Genomic DNA, 18,167 nt, shown 5'->3' on the forward strand with positions numbered 1-18,167 from the left:
TCTTTGTAATACCCTAAATGGCTTATTTAGATGAGAACAGTTTAAGATCTGCAAATAAAACATCCAAATTAGATTAGCACAGACAAAAGAAGAGCTTGTTGAACCAAAAAGATATTGCAATTGATGTACCGATGACTGACCTGATACTGGGAGAACTATATTTCACTGTCATCGAAAGAGAAAATCCAGTACCAGAAGTTACATCTTCATTAAGTTACATCTTCGTTTCTCTGTATAATCCATACATGGCTCTTGGGTAATTGGTTGGGAAGGAAGCTTGTTATGATGTTGCTTATGTGAATTTTTCCTCGGTCGAATAAGAGAAGCATCTGAGTAAGTCAAATTCCAAGTTCTTTCCTTGGTCTACCAGAAACGTCTTCAAAGCGGACTCCGTCACCAAACTCTTCTTTGTATGTACAAATGACTACCGGATCCAAAGAAAATCTTGAAATGCCGTTTGTGAACGGAAATGGACCCAGAGTAGCAAGGCAACAGTGAAAAAGAGTTTGCCTCTTCTCAGTCTTTGTAAATAAGTAGCTTCATTTTTCTGTCTTTCACCGGTTATTGGCCTTCATTGCAAGCTTCACTAAATATAGAAATCCCTCCATGTCTTGAAAGTTATAATCAAGGGCGCTTTTAATGGATAAAATACCCTCTCCTTGTTGTTGGGCTTCCCCCGAGTTTTCAATACAAGCTGCTAGTGCCACACGTGATTTCCTTGAGGCATCCATTGCCAGATTTACATCCTGAGCCTACAAACAAAAGAGAGTATGAACTTAATTATTCACACTGGCCAATGTTTATGACTTTTCACGTTAATTGCATATTCATCTTCGATTCAATTAACAAAATAAACATTCAAGTATAGCTGTGGGAAATGACTTGCAAGAGGCATTAGTACACTTACAAATTGAAGCAGACGTAAAATATTAGAGCGGTTTTGCGCAGAAATGACATGGTTCCCCGCAACTAAAGGAGAGCTGATGCCCCTTGAGGTGCCTACTCTGTCTGCTGCTGCTGGATGGTTCACATTATCGACATCTGAGGCAGAAGATGAAGGAGACTCACCTAAAATGCAAAGACAAGAGCATTATAACGGGAAAGAATTTTTAAGACATGGCTAATAAGGGATTTGGTTATTTCCAACTTAGCTTACCTGGCGGAACCATTTGCAGAGAAGTCTGCAATTCATTTCGATATCTATTAGCACTTGTGTAGGAGGAATTAACCACTCTCATATACGCGACCTCCATGCATTTGTAAGCCAGAGCAGCGGCTCCCATATCTTTAGACTTCTCATATTCATGGGCACAAAATCTATCACGAAAAAAGGTTTCAATGCTAACAACTGGGAAAGAAGGAACAAATGTAATTTTTCTTTTTTCCTCACAAATGTAAATTACCCGCAAAGATTCGCTGTGCTACTATAAATCTTCATAGATTGGACCATTGTCTCTCCTTGTCTAGCACTCTCATTGCTACTCAGCTCCAAGACAAAAGCACCATGAAGAAACTTAAGGCAAGCCTGGAAGTAAAGCTCAATGTGCTCAAGGTTCGATACAGAATTCTGCAACAACAACAAAAGAAAGACCATAAGAAGCGAATACAAAGAGAAAGAGAGATTACACTGAAACTGAATTATGAGAAAAACCTTGAGACGGTCAGCTGTATGTTTCAAGTCTTTAGCTTCTTTTAGAATATGGGCGGCCTGCACAGATGTTACTTCCTTTCGTAAGGGGCTTGGAGAGGGCTCGCTTTTCCTTCTTATTTGGGCTGTTGTCTTTGTCACATCATCAGCTTGAAGATTATTATTTCCAGCTGATGTGCTGCATTTATCGACTTTCTTACGGACAGAAAGCATAGATGAATCCCCTTGGACACCTCTGGATGGTGGCCTTGATGGTGAAGCTAAATCTGCTCTATCTCTATTACCCCTTTCTGATATTCTTTCGGAGTCATAAGGTTTTGGAATGTTTGGTCTCACGACCATATCTGCTCTACTGTCAGGACTACCATCGTATATTTTCTTTTCAACATGTCTTGGACCATCCCGTAAATCAGACCTGATGCTTTGGTTCTTGTCTTTGGACCGAGAAGATGAACCTTTTCCTGGCTTCTTTGCCAATGAATCGTTGCTACGTCGATGATGGTCACTAGACTGCTTTCCTTCACCAACAATATGATCCAGTTTTCGCGGTAAATCCTTGTGGCCACCATTCTCATAATTAGCATCGAGAGAAGGATCAACACGCTCTTTGGCTTTCAAAGCTCCTTTATCATCCCAAACATCAAGCACAGAAGACTCATGGGATCCATGTTTGTCCTTCATCCGCGTTTGCGATCTATCACTCCCACCATCATCTTCACCTTCACCATCTGAGAATCTTCTCAAACTACCTGCTGCAAAGACGTTAGCATCAGAAGATTCTTCTTTCTTCTTTCTCGCAGATATACTTTTCTCCGGGTTGGAAATCCTCATAGGAGAGGAAGACACCGACTCAACAGGCGAACATTTAGCTTCGTGGCTGTTTCTGGGTTTATGAGAATCAGAAATCTTAGAAGAACTTGAGGTGGCTGCGATTGAGTTCTGAACATGTCCATACTCTCTTTGCGAATGACTTCTATTTTTCTTTTCCAACTTCCCATTGCCTTGAGAGTAACTAGGCTCTTTTTCTTCATTACGAACTCGAGCTTTCTTTCGTTCATGATTTTCGTCCTCACTGTAAATCCTCGAACCATGGCTTTCTCTCAGCTTCCTCTTTTTAATTCCCCCTGTGCTATTGCTATTTCCTGTGTCTGAAGCTCCTCCTTCCTCTTTTAGCATTTTGGAGGAGACTCGAGGCTTGGGCTTTATATCTGCTGACGTGACAGGGACACCGCTACTCGAGGTAGGGCGGCCATTTCCATGTTCAGGTTCATCAGGAAAAAGAAAGCTTTCGATCTTCATTTTTTTGGACAGCATAGAACTCTCTAGATCTGCTTTTCTTTTGTTATTTACCTTCAAGCTCTTTGACTCATCAGAGAGGTGATCCACTGCTTTTCCTTTCTCTTTCTGTTTCTGTATTTGCCTCTTATCCTCGGCAAAATTGCTTAGTCCATGCGAATTTTGAATGCCATTTCTTGCCGGTATATGGAAGGTCTTGTTAGTTTCTACAGTTCGAGCACCTTCTTTCTCCATTCCATTATCTAGCTTTCTGAAACCCTTTTTCTTCTTCTTCGTGTTGTCATCTCCCTGGTTAAACAGAGGCTTAGGGCCACCGGGATTACTCTGCATTGGAGCCTGGCTCTCAGGGACAGGGATCTGATACATTGCATATAGAGCTTTCGTTGTTTCGTCTTCAGGAACATTGCAATAGTTCACTCCAGGCCTAGAACACACGTTATCATAAAGAGTATCATTTTCTCTTAGTTCCTCATTCCAAAAAAAGTAAGACCACAAACACAGAAAATCAAACACATTCTGCCAACCACCTCATATATCACACCCACGAAAATAATAGAACCAATAAAAGAGAATTTGGAAAAGAAAAAAACTCACAGCCAATTAAGCATCGTGCACATCCATTTCTCAGGAAGGTCTTCTGGAAAGACGCCAAAAGGAAGAAGCCGCCACTTTCCACATTTGTCACAAGCAACCCAATGTTCCTGTATGATCACGGGATTTGCTTTCGGAAGAGAAGCATCAGAACCAAGTTTTCTCAATACTGGCTCAGGACCAACATTGGGAAATTCTGCCAGAGGGAAGTTTGATTTTTCAGGCATATCTTCTAAGGCCGGAAGTCCCTTTTCTGACATCCGAGAATCTTTTACTTCCAATGAACAATTCTGTTCCTCTTCTTCTTCAGAGTCCCCTATGTCTCCAAAAAAGTCTTTGTAAGTGTCTTCGGCTTTTTTTCCATCATTTTGAAGTTTCAAGGCTGCCACTTCCTTCTTCTCAGCTTGACCATTCATCTTACTCTCAAAAACAACAGAGCCTGGCAGTTCCTTGAACTTTGATAAAGATTGTGGCTCTTGTTCTGTCCTATCATACTTCTGGTTTCTCAAAGGATGTTCTGGCTCCACCTTATGACCACTTTTCGACTTTGAAGCACTCAATTCCTTTTTGACCGAATCAGAAGCTTTGCTTCCTTTGTATTTGCCAACTTTCCTTGAGTATCCTGAAGCCTCATCATCACCAGGTTTAATCTTTTTGTCTTCCCGAACACTTCCAGTAGAACTAGTCTTCAGATTCTCATGATTCCCCCCAAGATCTTTATGGCGAGTTAGACCCCACGATCTACTGTCGACATCACCCGCCATTTCGCCCCAAACAGTGCCATTGCAGTTTTCCTTGGATGCATCAAATAATCTACTAATGGTTGTTTGTTTTTCTGCAGCAGTAGGAAATGATGTGTTTGTAACTATTGAATCCTTGACGGTGGCATCAGATCCATCGAACGGGCCCTTCTTACTGCGGACATTCATCTCCGCACAAAAGCTGCTCCTCTCCACCGCCTTTTTTTTCTTCTCCGCTGATGGTTTCTCTCCAGCCTTCTGAGGTGCCAAACCGTTCGCCATAGCATAAGAGCTCTCAGTGAAATTCCTGGGTGGGGATATATACTTATATCCCTTCTCTGATTTTTCCCTTTCAATGAATCGAATCAGATCATCAGAGAGAGGAGACAACAAATGACAATGATCCACAGGAAGGGACATCATTACCTGCATAAAAGAATATATCAGCATGACAAGCATACAAAGGAGACTGTTTCAGTACTGTGAAACAAAACAAAGGAAACCTCACATTAAGAATACTGGTGGGAGACTCCATTAAAGAATAACCTTGAGGTTCCCCATTCATCCCTTCACTACCTGAAAGGCTATTATTATCGAATGACAAAGAAGGTGATACATCAAGTCCAAGGCCACTGTATATCGCAGCAGCATTCTTTTCGGTGGATAAACCGTCTGATACCATCTTAATCCGAAGCTTCAGAGAGTTCTGTTTACTGAAGACACCAGGTTTCTTGGGTGCAGAATCCTGTCTGGAACTAGAATTGGGTTTCTTGGATTTCATTGATTTTTTGGGGTTTCCAGAGGAAGTAATCCCAGATTTTTCCTTTTTAGGAACACTAGACGAAGCTGCATTGCCACACTGGGACTGAGAGAAGAAAGATGGTAAGAGAATAAACATTACGGAAATTACAAAGAGCAAAACGCAGGCAAAGAGAAACATATACCTCCCCTGGTAAGTTGTTTGGGGATCTAGTCCCTGTAGAACTCTGAGGTTTTGCTTGTGTCTTTGGTTGAGCCCAAACAGGGGAACGTTGATAAGTTGGTAAGAAAGAGCCATAGCCACCATATTTCGCCCCTGTAATCAAATGCAAAGGACTAGTTTCACACTTTGTGGACTAACCAAGAAGAAAAGTTGCTGCCAAACATCAACATACCAAGATTCTCTGCTGAAACACCTCCCTCGAAGTCTTTCTGGAAGTGTCCAAGGATGTGTTGAAGCTTCTCATCCTTCCAATGAAACAATAGAAAAATAAAGTCAACAACCAAACATAGTTTACTTCCCTGATAACAAATTCTAGACTCTTAGATGTGGATGCTTTAACGGAACTTCTGTGTCGATACTACTGAAGTGAAATTAAAAAAAAAAAAGAGCCATTTAAAATCAATCTGTGGACACATCTCCAGTAAAATTGTAACCGATAAGATGAAAGTTGTCCATATATACGCTGTAAAAAGATCAATCGAATCAAATGAATACACGCGGCACTCTGAAACTAAAGAATTCTAAATGGAAATTTAACCACTTGACCAATCTACGACGAGCAATTAAGGTGGTGTTTTGTTGCGATTGAATCATAATGGAACTACCAAACAAGATATCTACAACATTTAAACGAATACCATATAAACTGCATACACATCTCTAAAGCACCAAAAGTATATATAGATCCCTACCCAAACAGAAGCAATCTAATTCAAAGAAACTCTATGTAAGACAGAAAACAGTGCAACAATAACACTTGCAACATTCATAATCTAAGTTGACAATAAGTTACGAAATCAAATATAAATAAATAACTATATGGATAACTCGTAGATTGATAATAAGCTGAGAAGAAGGCCTCACAATGTAAGAGAGATCGTTATCAGGGTCTATGCTTCCACCGTATTCATTAGTAATATTGTAAGAGCAAGCCTCTCCTTCTTCAAGTTCAGACTCCTCCATGTCTAATAGTTGTAGCTTCAACTCAAAACCCTAGAGTTAACCCTAGCCCCTTTGTAACATTGCAATCACCGAAGCCCCAAAAAAATATCAATGAAGCGGTGGAATCAGACCCATATCCACCCTAAGAAAACCACAGCGTGACGCAAAAGTCTACCCTACCGACCAACGAATCACTAGAACTCGACCCAAATCCCAACCTAAGGAACAAATTAGAGAATCCGATCAAAGCGAATACAACACACAAAACTAGAAGAACATCCCAGAAAGTGTAAATTGTGATGTTGCAACGATTAAGCAATATCGGCGAATTTAATTTGAAGAAAACAATCGGATCGAATGAAATCAGAATTGTGTGTCTTTTTCCGATTTCTTCCCAAAGGATCAAAAAAAAATATATATGTGTGTCCGATCTCTTTTTTTTTTTTTTTTAATTGCTAAGGCAAAATCAATGAATTAAGCTAAGCACCCCTCTCTCTCTCTCAGGCCCCAACCAAAAAAACGTAAGAATCTCCCGGGTTTTGGTATAGGGGCTGCCGCGGTTTATTTTTTTCCTTTTTTTCATTTATTATTCTGTAATGTTTCCATTTTTTTTCTCTTTTCTACGTGTCACAAAACACAACGAAACTATTTTTCCGCTGGATAACACAATAAACCTATGAAAGTAAAAATCATAATAATGTAACACTATGTTAAGTAGATTAAAATAAATAGTTTATGAAGGACTACTCTTTTTCACTTTCATTTTTATTTTTATACGTTATAATGAGAACCAAATATATCTTTAGCTTATACGTCCCCCACTTGCTTACTAGCTTTTTTTTGCTGGTGGTCTGAAAAACGTTACTATTCAAAGTGAGTGAGAGTTACACACTTTGTCACTATTTTATTAATCATTTAGTTGTGTGTGATTCAAACTTATAGATTGTATTTGTTAAGCCTAATGGCGTTTTCTCTATTTAGAGATGTCCAAATTAGTAGATTAAAACACCCAAAGAGTATGAATCCTATATTTTTTTTTTCTTTATGTGTACTGCATTTATTATATATGTTTTTCCACATCAACCCATATAATTATAGTTATGTGACTAAATTTCATAAAGTAAATAAAAACTTGTAAAGGTACCCCCACATTCGCTCGTTAATTTTGATATCTTCATTCCATTTAGTATGCATTTATGTGATATATCTCAGTGTAAATTACAGGATATTCGAAATATTCGTGTCAATTTACAAATACAAGAGAATTGATTACAATGATGGTCTTTTAGATTGGTTCTTGTGTATTTTTATGATTAAAGATAAATTCCAAATAACTTTTATTTAATAAATTAGTTCTTATTTAAGAGACAAAATCAATGGCTTTTAGATAAAACTCTTTTAAGAGACCATTGATAATGATGTTTTTATCACTCATCCGGAATGAGAATATTCTTATGGATCTCGATCATGTACAAAATGTACTCCGATAAATCATAACACTATTTAAAGATGTCTTCGTAGCGTCGTTTTGCAAGTAATAGTTATGAGATAGAAGTAAAAGAAATAGAAAACATGAAAAAAATGAAGAGCCGAAGACAGAAAAATAAACGTAGAGAGAGAGACCATAGCCAACAAACAAAGAAAAAAACGTAAAGAGACAAAACTATTATCTACAAAGCAAGCTCTGGTTTTGACGCGTAAAAGAAAATGGTTGCACTGATCTGCGGCGAAGCTTTGGTCTATTTGGAAATTTCACGTGCTATGAAGTTGGAACTACATACGTACAGTATTTATCTCACGCAATATATATAAGATCGTCTCCTATACATGCCGCAGCTCTCCATATTTGAAGTAAAATATATTAGCTAGGTAGTATTTGTAAAATGTAAATTTTACTTCAAGAAAGCATATGTAAAACAAGTGGGGGTGGCTCAAGAAGCTTGAGGACCAAAACTGACAAAATTACCCCGCCGTTCGTGTGGATAAGAACCAAAAGATGATAGTAAAGCAGACGACTGTAATGTACTTTCGTCGGTAAAATGGGTTAATCTCGTCCACACAGCCAACAATTCTCATACCAAAGTCAAAGAGATCTCTCTACCTTAACACGTTAAATGCGTGCTCTTGGACACATCTTTTTTTTGTTCACCAACTTCCCTAACACATGTTGTTTTTTTGTTTTTTTCTGTCTGTTACTATATTTTTCAATTTAACATATTTTAATATCAACTAAATAAAGATAAATGATGGGCAATGTTTGTAAATAACACTAAATATTTAAATTACATAATTTGGTAAGAAGCTAGGTTGGGTTACTAGCCCGCCACGTGTCATTATCTAAAGGGTTCGATACTTGTCTGTAATCCGCCGTTCTAATTTTTTTTTTGGTTTTCACAATATAAGCAGGGCAGAATAGTAATTTTATTGCATCTGATTCATCTTCCTCCTCCCAACTTAGGCCTGAGCTTGCAAGCACCAGCGAGCAGCGGAAGATTTTAACACCGAACGAGGCCACGACTTAGGATTACGAACGCCAGCGAGAAGAAACTTAAATTTGGCAATCAAATTGCGGTTTGGTCTTAACGGAAGCATCTATTGGGGCAATATCAGCAGCATCCCCGTGACTGTGAGCCTCTTCTTTTCCTTGTTTCAAGAACCAATGCATTTGGGATTGAAAGGGATTTAGTTTCTAGGATTTATCATTATTTTTGGTTGTGATTTTGGTGTATCCTGAATTCCTGGCGAGGGTTCTTTGTGTTGTTGCTATCACATTCGATTTTGTTGAGAGATTTGGAAGAGAGGCTTAGGATTTAGGGTTTATGTATCATGTCAAACTTGTTATACTGCCGACGGTTTTGTCTGAGATCTTCGCGTCCAATCAATTCGGGAGATTCTGTGTCCATTTCGCAATTGATCACTCATAAGCTAAGGTGTCTACTGAGTAGAGCATTGTGTTCAGTCTCAGAAGGCAAAACCGAGGTTGCCAAAGAGAAGAGACCATGGTTAAAGTCGTTTACTGTCTCGTACCTCGTGAACTCATGTGGGTTGTCTTTGGAATCTGCTAAGTCAAAGTCCAGATTCGTTAAGTTGTCATCTTCCGAAAGACCAGACTCTGTACTCACACTGCTCAAGAACAGTGGCTTCACCAATGAGCAGATCATTAGGGTTGTCAAATCATTCCCTACTATTCTGATAGTGAACCCTGAGGTTGTACTCTTGCCAAAACTCAGTTTTTTCCGTTCAATCGGGTTATCCAGCTCTGATACCGCCAAACTTATCTCAAATTGTCCCACAACGCTGTCCCTTAGCTTGACTAACAGGCTGATCCCTTGCTATGATTCCCTCAAAAGTATACTCGGTGAGCAAGAAAATGTCCTCAAATGTCTGAGACGTGGATATTGGATTTTCACTTTGGACACTGCAAAGTTCTTGGCTACACGGCTATCCCTCTGTCGGGATATTGGAGTCCGGGACCAAAGCATCAAAAGACTGGTCCAAAATGGTCCACTCGTGTTCTTCTGCTCCGAGAGAAAGTTCAACGAGGTCCTTAACAGAGTTCGTGACTTTGGTTTTGACCCCAAAAAGATGTATTTCGTTCATGCTATGTTAGTTTTCTTTCATGTTAGTGAATTCACCATGGAACACAAGTTTGGGCTGTACCAACAGTTTGGTTGGTCCAAAGAGGATTGTGTCGCGGCATTCATGAGATTCCCAAATTGTGTGAAAATATCGGATGAGAAGATAACGGGAACCATGGAGTACCTCATAAACAATGTGGGTCTCCCGCCTGGTACCATCGCTATGCAACCTTTTGTTTTGGGTCTAAGCTTGGAGAAGAGAATCAAACCGAGGAACATGGTGATCTCTGAGCTTCTGTCTAAAGGGTTTGTGAAGAAAGAAGATTTGAACTATTTCCAGATTCTTAAGATTAAAGATTGTGTGTTCATGGATAAGTATGTTCTGAAATTTCAGCAGGTTTCTGCTCTCCAGCCATGCCCTTGACAGAAGAGATTGTGTGTTTGTGTGGTCGTAGATTGATGCTGTCAAAATTTTAGATTATAATGACCCCAATGCTTAAGAAAACTTTCAAGACAATTAGTTGCAGACGGTTAACCAAAGAGCTTGTTCTCTGCAGTTTTCAGATCAATGGCAGTTAGGCTCCGAGACTTGCATGCCAAACTTTGTATTCCAGAAAATCAAAAAGAAGCATTCTTATCTGTTTTCTTTGTTTGACCTGTTTAATTCGTTTTTACTTTAGCTTCGACTCTCACCTGTTCACTTACTTCGACCATGTTGCAAAACAACTTTATTTTATCACAATTTGAAATTGTTGTCAACAATAGAAATTGAACTACCTTTTTAACACTGTCTTCGCAAAAAGTAATAACATCAAAAATCTTGTTTTTAGAATGGTTTGAAAAAATGAATTTCCGTTTGTCTAACTCGGTCTTAAGGTTTGGTCCAATCAGGTATGCCCACCGATACTACTATTTGCTCATAGAATCATTCATATGTTACATATAAAAATGATTAAAAATATTAATTATAGTGTGTGTACAAAGTTTTCATTTGAGTGTAGTTCCAGGATTTATCCATAAGTAGCAGAAGAAGCAGCTACAGAATCGGAGAGTTCTTCCATGAGTTCCTTTTGCTCCAAAGCAGCACAAGCCTGCAATAAGAATTATACAAAAGCATCTTTTAGGTGCACATTAACGAATATAAATGTAACATTAAAGTTTGAGGTTTAGGGTTTAGGACCTGCACTGCATCCTCTAAGGCACCGTCAAGAAATGTTGTAAGCGCAAAGTTCATCTTTAGCCTATGATCAGTCACTCTACTGTCCTGTAATTTTCAGACATCATAAGCACAGAATTCATCATATTTTATAGCTAGCTTGGAATCCATGTATTACCTTATAATTGTATGTTCTTATCTTTTCTGAACGAGCTCCAGTCCCAACCTATTTCCGCAAGAATTGACATAGAGCAGAATAAGATGAATCTGCGATGATGAACTTAAGTTTAGAAATACTCTGAGAATAGTAAAACGAAGTGGACCTGAGATTTCCTTTCATTCCTTATCTTCTCTTGTTGTTCCCTTACTTTTATTTCATACCTAATATAAAAAAATAATGTATCAAAAGAAAAGACTAAGGTGGGAACTGATAGAGGAAGAAGAAGAAGAGCAGAGAGTTTGCTCCTTGAATGTTGCTTACAGTTTTGCTCGCAGAAGCTGGAAGGCACGAGCCTTGTTCCTAATCTGAGTTCTTTCTTCTGTACAGAAAATGCGTATACCTGATGGTTTGTGAAATAGATCTATAGCCGTCTCCACCTTGTTCACATTTTGCCCTGTACCAAGACCTCTTTTCAGTATTATTAGCAAGTGAAAGGTGAGAGAAACAGAAAGTAAGTTTCCTTAGCATAACCTCCAGCGCCGCCAGATCTTGCAGATGTAAGTTCAATGTCCTTTGGGTCAATCACCACTTCCACTTCATCAGCCTATGACAACAACAGAAACAAAGCAGAGATGACAGTTATGGACTGGTTACCAAGTTTCAATCAGAATATTGAAAAATGCAACATGTAAAAGCTAGTTTACCTCTGGCATGATGGCTACAGTTGCTGTAGAAGTGTGTACACGACCCTGTGTTTCTGTTTGAGGAACACGCTGGACTCGATGAACACCTGATTCATACTTGAGCTTGCTATAGACACGATTTCCTTTAATCTCCATCACACATGTCTTGTAACCACCATGTTCAGCCTTATAAAAGTAGGAAGATCAAAAGCTATATGTGTGAGCAACATGTCTCTAAGTTCTTATGCTCTACTGCAATTTTTTTCATCATTAACTCCTTCAATAGCCAAAAGAAAAAACAGAGCATCTCACCTCTGAGCATGAAACCATCGAAAACTTCCAAGAACTGCGCTCGCTGTACCTTTGATACATCCGCACCTGCAAGCAAAAGAATAACGCAAAGTAGATTTGATTCACTATAGAATCTCGAAGTTTCATTTATTGCACTTGCTTCTCTTAGCCATAAAATATAGGAACAATCACATTTGAAAGTTTTTACAATTAAATGGGGTTGAAACAAAATGGTGAACTACCATCAGATGAGTATAATTTTTCTAAATTCTAAGCATTTCCAGTCAGAAGACATAATACTCAGATAGAGGGGCAGAAGAAATAAAATAAAGGAAAGCATGTACCTACAAGGTCACCAGTCCAAATTGCAGCTTCATCGCCACCAGTTCCTGCTCTAACTGCATAAGGAACTCGGATTTTAGACTCATCCAGAAGTAGATAAGTATAACAATGGAGGCAACTGGGAGCAAAAGGCAGTTATTCAAGAAAAAGGCTAGTGTGGGACAAATGATACTACTTTCCAAGATAGAGTTAGTCAGTTACCTTCGAGCAATATGTTTCTGGCATCAAGAGGATCGGAAGGAAGAAGTAACACCTGACACAAGTAAAGACAATGATACAACTTAAGGATCCAAACCAAAAGAGGGAAAAATCAGCAACATTCGAATTTCAGCTGCCAAATAACTCAGCTATGGAACTAAGTCCAAGAGTATTGACTAGTTAAGATGCTGAAGGAAAAGGGTCTAAACCTTAAGTTGTTTTTCAAGCTCCTCAATTTCTTTAGAGAGGGAGTTGATTTCACTTCCTATCATTTCAGCCATATCTTCATCATCTCCAGCCTCTTTCGCCAAAACTGAAGCAATAAACCAATCAAAACAAGCTTACGAGTAACAAAATCAAAAGCAAAAGAAAAAAAAAAGGAGGAGACTTGAAGAGACCTTTGCTTTCTAGTAACTGCTTCTCACAGTCCTTGAACCTTCTATAGACTGATACAACCTACAATTGAAGTCAATTTAAGAAACCTTAGAAAAAAAGTTGCAAATTCGAACACTAGAATAATATGCAAATACCTCGTCAAGCTCTGACATGGACTGTGCCAGTTTTTGGTATTCAGATTGATTTGAAACAACATCTGGGTCAGCTAGTTTCACCTACGAATAATTCAAAAACTCGTAAGATGATGAGGAAAATAAACACCCCTTAGTGCAATTATGCAAGAGGTGTAAGAACATTACCGACAACTCCTTCCATGTCTTCTCAACAGACTCCATTTTCCTAATGAGGTAAGGTTCCTAAAAATTCTCAACAGGCAATTCATCGAACAATTAGCTGAAAAAAAGAAACAAAAACGAACATTGGGACTAAGAATAACTTACGGCCATACAGACGAGGCGCCGAGTCCTGCGAGACGGAGAAGGCGGCCACAAGGCTAGGCATACTCCTGCCGGTGACTGCCTCGAGCGTACAGTGAAAGGTAAAGAGTGAAGATGAAGGAAGGCTCGAGCCGTAGGACTCGTCGTCATCGAGCTATTCATTGTTCTAGAGAGGTGGAAGAAGACGAGTGGCGCGGGAGTTGCCGCCGGATAAGAGGAAAGAAAAGCCTTTTAGATGATTAGAGACGTGTTTGGATGTTAGAACAAAACCATCCTCGCCACAGAATAAACCCTTTTAGTTACTGGGCCTTTAGTAAGCCCATATTAGTCATCATTCTCGGTTTCACTTGTGCCTAGCCCAATGTTAGTGAAGTCAAAACGGGAACCTTCTGAGCCGTCCGGAGGTAAAAAACTATTCCCGTTTAGTGTTTCTTCTGTTACGGAAGGGTCCTCAATTTCATATTATTCCGGCGACGATGTCGATTTACAGGATCGCAAGAGCCTTACCCTTCTCCGGGATCTTCAGGTTCCTCCATTGTTTTTGTATACTATTGAATGCCTATCTGTGTATCTCTTCGAATTGACGATGATATGGATTTTTGATTTCCATCAAATTTTTTAGGTTTATTATCGTTTCGATTACAACTTGGGTAATGCTTTTGGCCGGAGGAAAATATCGATTTTTTTGGGTGTGTTTACGCTGAATTACTAAGGTTTCATTTTTTACAGGCAGCTCGAGCAAGAAGCTGAAACTGTGATCAATGTTCTTCAACCTGGACCTTTGGGGATCATAGAGCACAAGTTCTCGGCACAAGAGATTCGGGAGGCAAAAGCTACAGTTTCTAGAGCAGTTGCTAATTGGCGAAGACATTCTGAGCTAGAGCATGCAAATGGCCTTTTGAAAGATTACATTTATAAGTGAAGAAGTGAGTAAAACCTCTACTTGTGTTTGTTTCTTCGTTTTCATGGCTGATGTATAAGAATAGGCCTTTCATCTTGCTGAACAATCTTTTGTGATCAATGAAAAAGCAATTACTTCTCTTTTATTGCCGATATCTCTTTTTCAGCTTACATAGATTGATACAATAAGTATGGTAACTGAGAATACAAGTTCTTGATCTCAGCACTAGGGTTGTGTAACTACAGAGTTGCACTTTTGTTGAAAACATATCTGTACATTGTAGTAACTCCAATCCCGAAAAGAAAAAAAGAAGAAGAAGCAAAACAACTATATATCACTCTCATCTTATTCTATCCTAGTTTGCATTTGGACCCTCTTGTCTTCTGTTACACCCATATTGCTCCGGCTCTTCTTAGCAACGCAGCTAGTTGGTTCTTGACTTGAAGAGTCATTACCTGGTTAGCACCACCAATTAACTGTTGCCCTATGAACACAGCTGGTACACTGGGCTTACACCCCATCTGTACCAATGCCTTCTCGATTTCCTGCCCGTTTGATAATTGGTCTAGCTCGTAGACTGTCATCTTCGCCCCAAACCCGGAGATCAGTGTTTGAATTGAGTGGCTCATGCAGCAAGAGCTTTTGCTGAAAACCACCACTGGTTTGTCTGCGACTAAACTTCTAATGCTTTCCATTTTGATGTATATAAATGTTATACAAATGTAGGGCGTAGTGTGTGTGAGAGAGAACTAAAGGATCTTTATGTTTGTTTTTGCTTTCAAGTTATCACTTAGTAAGCCTATTTATAGAGGTTGATATGTGGAGGATGGTAAGATTGCATAAATCAGATCTTTGTCACTACTTTACTTCCCTCCTAGTGATGTGTCCTTTGGCGTTCTCAAAAAACTGCATGAACTTAGATTCGTTAGATTTTGGTATCATCAGAACCAAGTTGCATATACAGTTCATGTAAACTTTTTTTGTTTTCTAATTACGGAAATATCCTTGCCATATGATTTGTAAATGATCCATGGATCCAGGGAGGTAATGCAACAGTGTGATCATGTACAATCTATAGTGCTTTTTTTTTTGCAATATCTTTTTGCTTTTGATGCATCCACTGAGGTGGAGATTGGATTATGGTTTATCCAGTTAGATGCCTATCTTTTCAAGCAACAATAGATTCCCCACAAGTTTCAGGCTCTAAAGAAACGGAAAGCAAGAAAAACAAAATAAAAGGATCGTCTTTGAGCTACTTTTCTGCTAGTATGACCTGGAGTCTAGAGTGCAAGTAAGTGATATCAAACACAGTTCTTGCTTTTAGCTTTACTCTATCGTGATAACCATTTCCCAAGTTTGAATCACACAACTCATCTAAAATGTGAGAGTTGGTTAACTCTTAAGAGCCTTTGTTGTTCGTTGCGTTTTGAACTTTCCGAAAATGCTAAAATTTAGTAGAATTTTAGAAGGAAAGCATGATTCCGACACCAGATTTGGAAATCTACAGAAACGAAGAATCTTTGGCAGATTCGTGATAAGGCCATGTGTCTATGATTGAATTAGCAAATCTATGGGTGATAATAAGCATAGATTCTTCTATCATTTTATCTTTTCGGATCTCTAGAACTCTCTCTGTCTGCCAAAATTGGCTCGCAAAATTGTTCAAAGGTCATATGTTTCGTTCTTCAATGTCATTTTCTCCGCACTAATGCTACGTAACTGTATAGAAGAAATAGATTATGCTTGGCCTTGTACCAAAGGAAAAATTGAAGTTACAGAGATTGGTTCCAACAAACATTAAGGAAGAAAGAATTTCAGTAAACTTTTGATACAAAAGTACTTTTCTTAAAGCTTGAGATAAAGTCCATCATCCATCATCCGGTGATGTTTTGGATCAGGACGACAGAGTTATAATGCTCCCCAAGCCCAAAAGCATGCCGGTGATACGATAACATGAGACTCGAGCCATCACCGGATTTATACTCTTTGCCCATTTCAACATCCGGAAACGATCCGGAAAACACCATTATGTGTTTCCTCAAGCAATGTGTTAACGCACCAAGCTCCAATTGACCACCCCAAGCCGCGGTTGACTCGACTTCTCTACAGTATTTCTCAAACCGCTCTTCCGCAGATCTCTCGGACTGTGACTCAGTTTCTGACAAGAAAAACGGGAGAAAATCGGTTTTGTGCTCTCTCATGTACGAAGCAGCCATTTCTCTTAGCTTCTGGTATGAGTAGGGAGATGCACCGCCTGAGCGATTGGCAAGCTGATTCTCAACAGCCCGGTAAAGGCAATGCCCGTCAGGTTTAATCTCACTGATTGTCAATCCCAATGGTTTAAGCTTCTTCTCGAGCTTTTGGTTCTCAACCATACGATCACTTGTGACTTGGCTTTGCTCCTCTTTGATTCTCTGCTCTCTCTCTGCTTCTTCCTTAGCCCGTTTCTCGCGCCTCTTGACGCCCTTGCTGGGCTTTGAGTGCTCTTGCTGAGCGGTGACTGAGACTCCAGCAATAGCTCTCACTAGAGTGTCCATGTCTCCTTTTTTCTCATTAGCTTCGTCCTTGGCAATGCTGCTGCTGCTAAAACCTTGTGAGCCGAGCTCTTTCAACTGTTTCTCCTTGAGCTTTGTGGAGAGTTTGGAGATGTCTTCTTCGACTTGCTTCTTCTTGGCTTTTTGTTCAGCTTTGCTTCCTTTAGCAGCTGCCTTTTTCATCTCAGTCTCCTTGTTCTGTAGTTGTTTTATCTCCTGCCTACAATAGACAACGTCAACAACTTAAGCACCACTCATGTAAATAAATATAAACTTGAAAGCAATCAGTGATCGAAACAAGGCTGCTACCTGTGCCGAGCAAGCATCTCATCAACTGTTTCATGTTTCTCCTGAGAAGCATCCACGGGGGCTTCTTCGGATACATGATCTCCAGAAGTTTTACTGTCAGCCATTTGAGAATCCCCTCTATATATATATTGAAATGTCAGGACAAGGAATACCAAGAACACTCTGCAGAGAACAGCAAGTGAACAAGTGACAGACAACCACAAACCCAATTATCTAACATTCAATCCAAAGGACACAGTAACTCTAGAAACAAGACCAACCCCCCCCCCCCCTATTCCACCAAATTCACTGAGGCCTAACACTAAAAGATATCCAGAACCAAGATGAATGATAATATTTTTCAATGAAATTAACCAAAATTTATGTTATTCCTATCTATTCGAGAAATCTAGAGCGCGCGTTGGATCAAAGGGTTCGACTAGCAAATACTGAAAACGCGAGAGAAAGGTTCCGGAGTTCATACCTTTTGATCGTAGGAGAAGAATCGAATATTAAGTTTGATTTAGGGTTTACGGCTCTCAGGCGACAAAATCATAAAACTAAAAGAAGAGTTAAAAAAAAAAAGGAATGGACCTAAATTATACTTATTGGGTCAAAAGGCCTTATCCAAAGCGACCTTCTTGGGCTTTCTTAATCCAAGAACCCTCTTTGTCGGGGAGAAGGTTTACAGATGTTTCGAAAGAAAATGAATAAGATATATCATAACCGTGTTATAGGCTTATCGAATCAGTGAGGAACCTAAATGGTTGGCAAGTAGAGACGACGATATATTATTCTGTCAACGCTTTTGGTTTATTAAAAAAAGAATCAATCGATAAAAATGAATCCAATCCCATGGACGGTCGAGATGTGAGTGAGTGAGTGTGACCTAAAATAACAAATATCATCAAAACCTTGCATGAGGGGCCACGTGGTTTTTATTTTCCGACAATTGAGAAATATTTTATTTAACCTATATTCATAGGTGAGGATATTTATAAGAA

The 18,167-nt window shown here is 39.2% G+C and overlaps 6 protein-coding genes across 6 annotated transcripts; 2 read left to right on the forward strand and 4 right to left on the reverse strand.

Annotated features, from left to right (window-relative positions):
* Positions 1 to 203: 203 nt before the first annotated feature.
* LOC17885112 lies at positions 204 to 6,693 on the reverse strand. Its single transcript, XM_023782002.1, has 10 exons — positions 6,122 to 6,693; positions 5,430 to 5,502; positions 5,220 to 5,350; positions 4,784 to 5,140; positions 3,539 to 4,701; positions 1,652 to 3,368; positions 1,404 to 1,567; positions 1,157 to 1,317; positions 908 to 1,068; positions 204 to 752 (listed from the first exon to the last, which is right to left on the reverse strand). Exons 1-10 carry the CDS (start codon positions 6,218 to 6,220, stop codon positions 555 to 557), a joined length of 4,224 nt encoding a protein of 1,407 aa, XP_023637770.1. The 5' UTR covers positions 6,221 to 6,693; the 3' UTR covers positions 204 to 554.
* A 1,875-nt stretch (positions 6,694 to 8,568) lies between these two features.
* LOC17886240 lies at positions 8,569 to 10,460 on the forward strand. The gene has a single exon (XM_006291219.2). The coding sequence runs from the start codon at positions 9,026 to 9,028 to the stop codon at positions 10,199 to 10,201; it is 1,176 nt and encodes a 391-aa protein (XP_006291281.1). The 5' UTR covers positions 8,569 to 9,025; the 3' UTR covers positions 10,202 to 10,460.
* Positions 10,461 to 10,669: 209 nt separating this feature from the next.
* On the reverse strand, positions 10,670 to 13,649 carry LOC17886825 (peptide chain release factor APG3, chloroplastic). The gene is made up of 15 exons (XM_006291135.2): positions 13,444 to 13,649; positions 13,303 to 13,359; positions 13,138 to 13,218; positions 13,006 to 13,063; positions 12,817 to 12,920; positions 12,611 to 12,662; positions 12,416 to 12,465; positions 12,089 to 12,154; positions 11,798 to 11,962; positions 11,625 to 11,697; positions 11,415 to 11,547; positions 11,257 to 11,314; positions 11,112 to 11,159; positions 10,958 to 11,041; positions 10,670 to 10,868 (listed from the first exon to the last, which is right to left on the reverse strand). The coding sequence occupies exons 1-15, from the start codon at positions 13,600 to 13,602 to the stop codon at positions 10,788 to 10,790; spliced, it is 1,269 nt and encodes a 422-aa protein (XP_006291197.1). The 5' UTR covers positions 13,603 to 13,649; the 3' UTR covers positions 10,670 to 10,787.
* A 179-nt stretch (positions 13,650 to 13,828) lies between these two features.
* On the forward strand, positions 13,829 to 14,486 carry LOC111830537. Its single transcript, XM_023782890.1, has 2 exons — positions 13,829 to 13,966; positions 14,170 to 14,486. The coding sequence occupies exons 1-2, from the start codon at positions 13,917 to 13,919 to the stop codon at positions 14,360 to 14,362; spliced, it is 243 nt and encodes an 80-aa protein (XP_023638658.1). The 5' UTR covers positions 13,829 to 13,916; the 3' UTR covers positions 14,363 to 14,486.
* Positions 14,487 to 14,594: 108 nt separating this feature from the next.
* LOC17885550 (monothiol glutaredoxin-S6) lies at positions 14,595 to 15,098 on the reverse strand. Its single transcript, XM_006290383.2, has one exon. It carries the CDS (start codon positions 15,034 to 15,036, stop codon positions 14,728 to 14,730), a length of 309 nt encoding a protein of 102 aa, XP_006290445.1. The 5' UTR covers positions 15,037 to 15,098; the 3' UTR covers positions 14,595 to 14,727.
* A 963-nt stretch (positions 15,099 to 16,061) lies between these two features.
* Positions 16,062 to 17,705, reverse strand: LOC17884952 (OTU domain-containing protein 6B). The gene is made up of 3 exons (XM_006290306.2): positions 17,648 to 17,705; positions 17,185 to 17,301; positions 16,062 to 17,095 (listed from the first exon to the last, which is right to left on the reverse strand). Exons 2-3 carry the CDS (start codon positions 17,286 to 17,288, stop codon positions 16,216 to 16,218), a joined length of 984 nt encoding a protein of 327 aa, XP_006290368.1. The 5' UTR covers positions 17,289 to 17,301; positions 17,648 to 17,705; the 3' UTR covers positions 16,062 to 16,215.
* Positions 17,706 to 18,167: the final 462 nt, after the last annotated feature.

This window comes from Capsella rubella, unplaced genomic scaffold (genome assembly GCF_000375325.1).
Source record: "Capsella rubella cultivar Monte Gargano unplaced genomic scaffold, Caprub1_0 scaffold_5, whole genome shotgun sequence".
Classification (NCBI taxonomy): domain Eukaryota; kingdom Viridiplantae; phylum Streptophyta; class Magnoliopsida; order Brassicales; family Brassicaceae; genus Capsella; species Capsella rubella.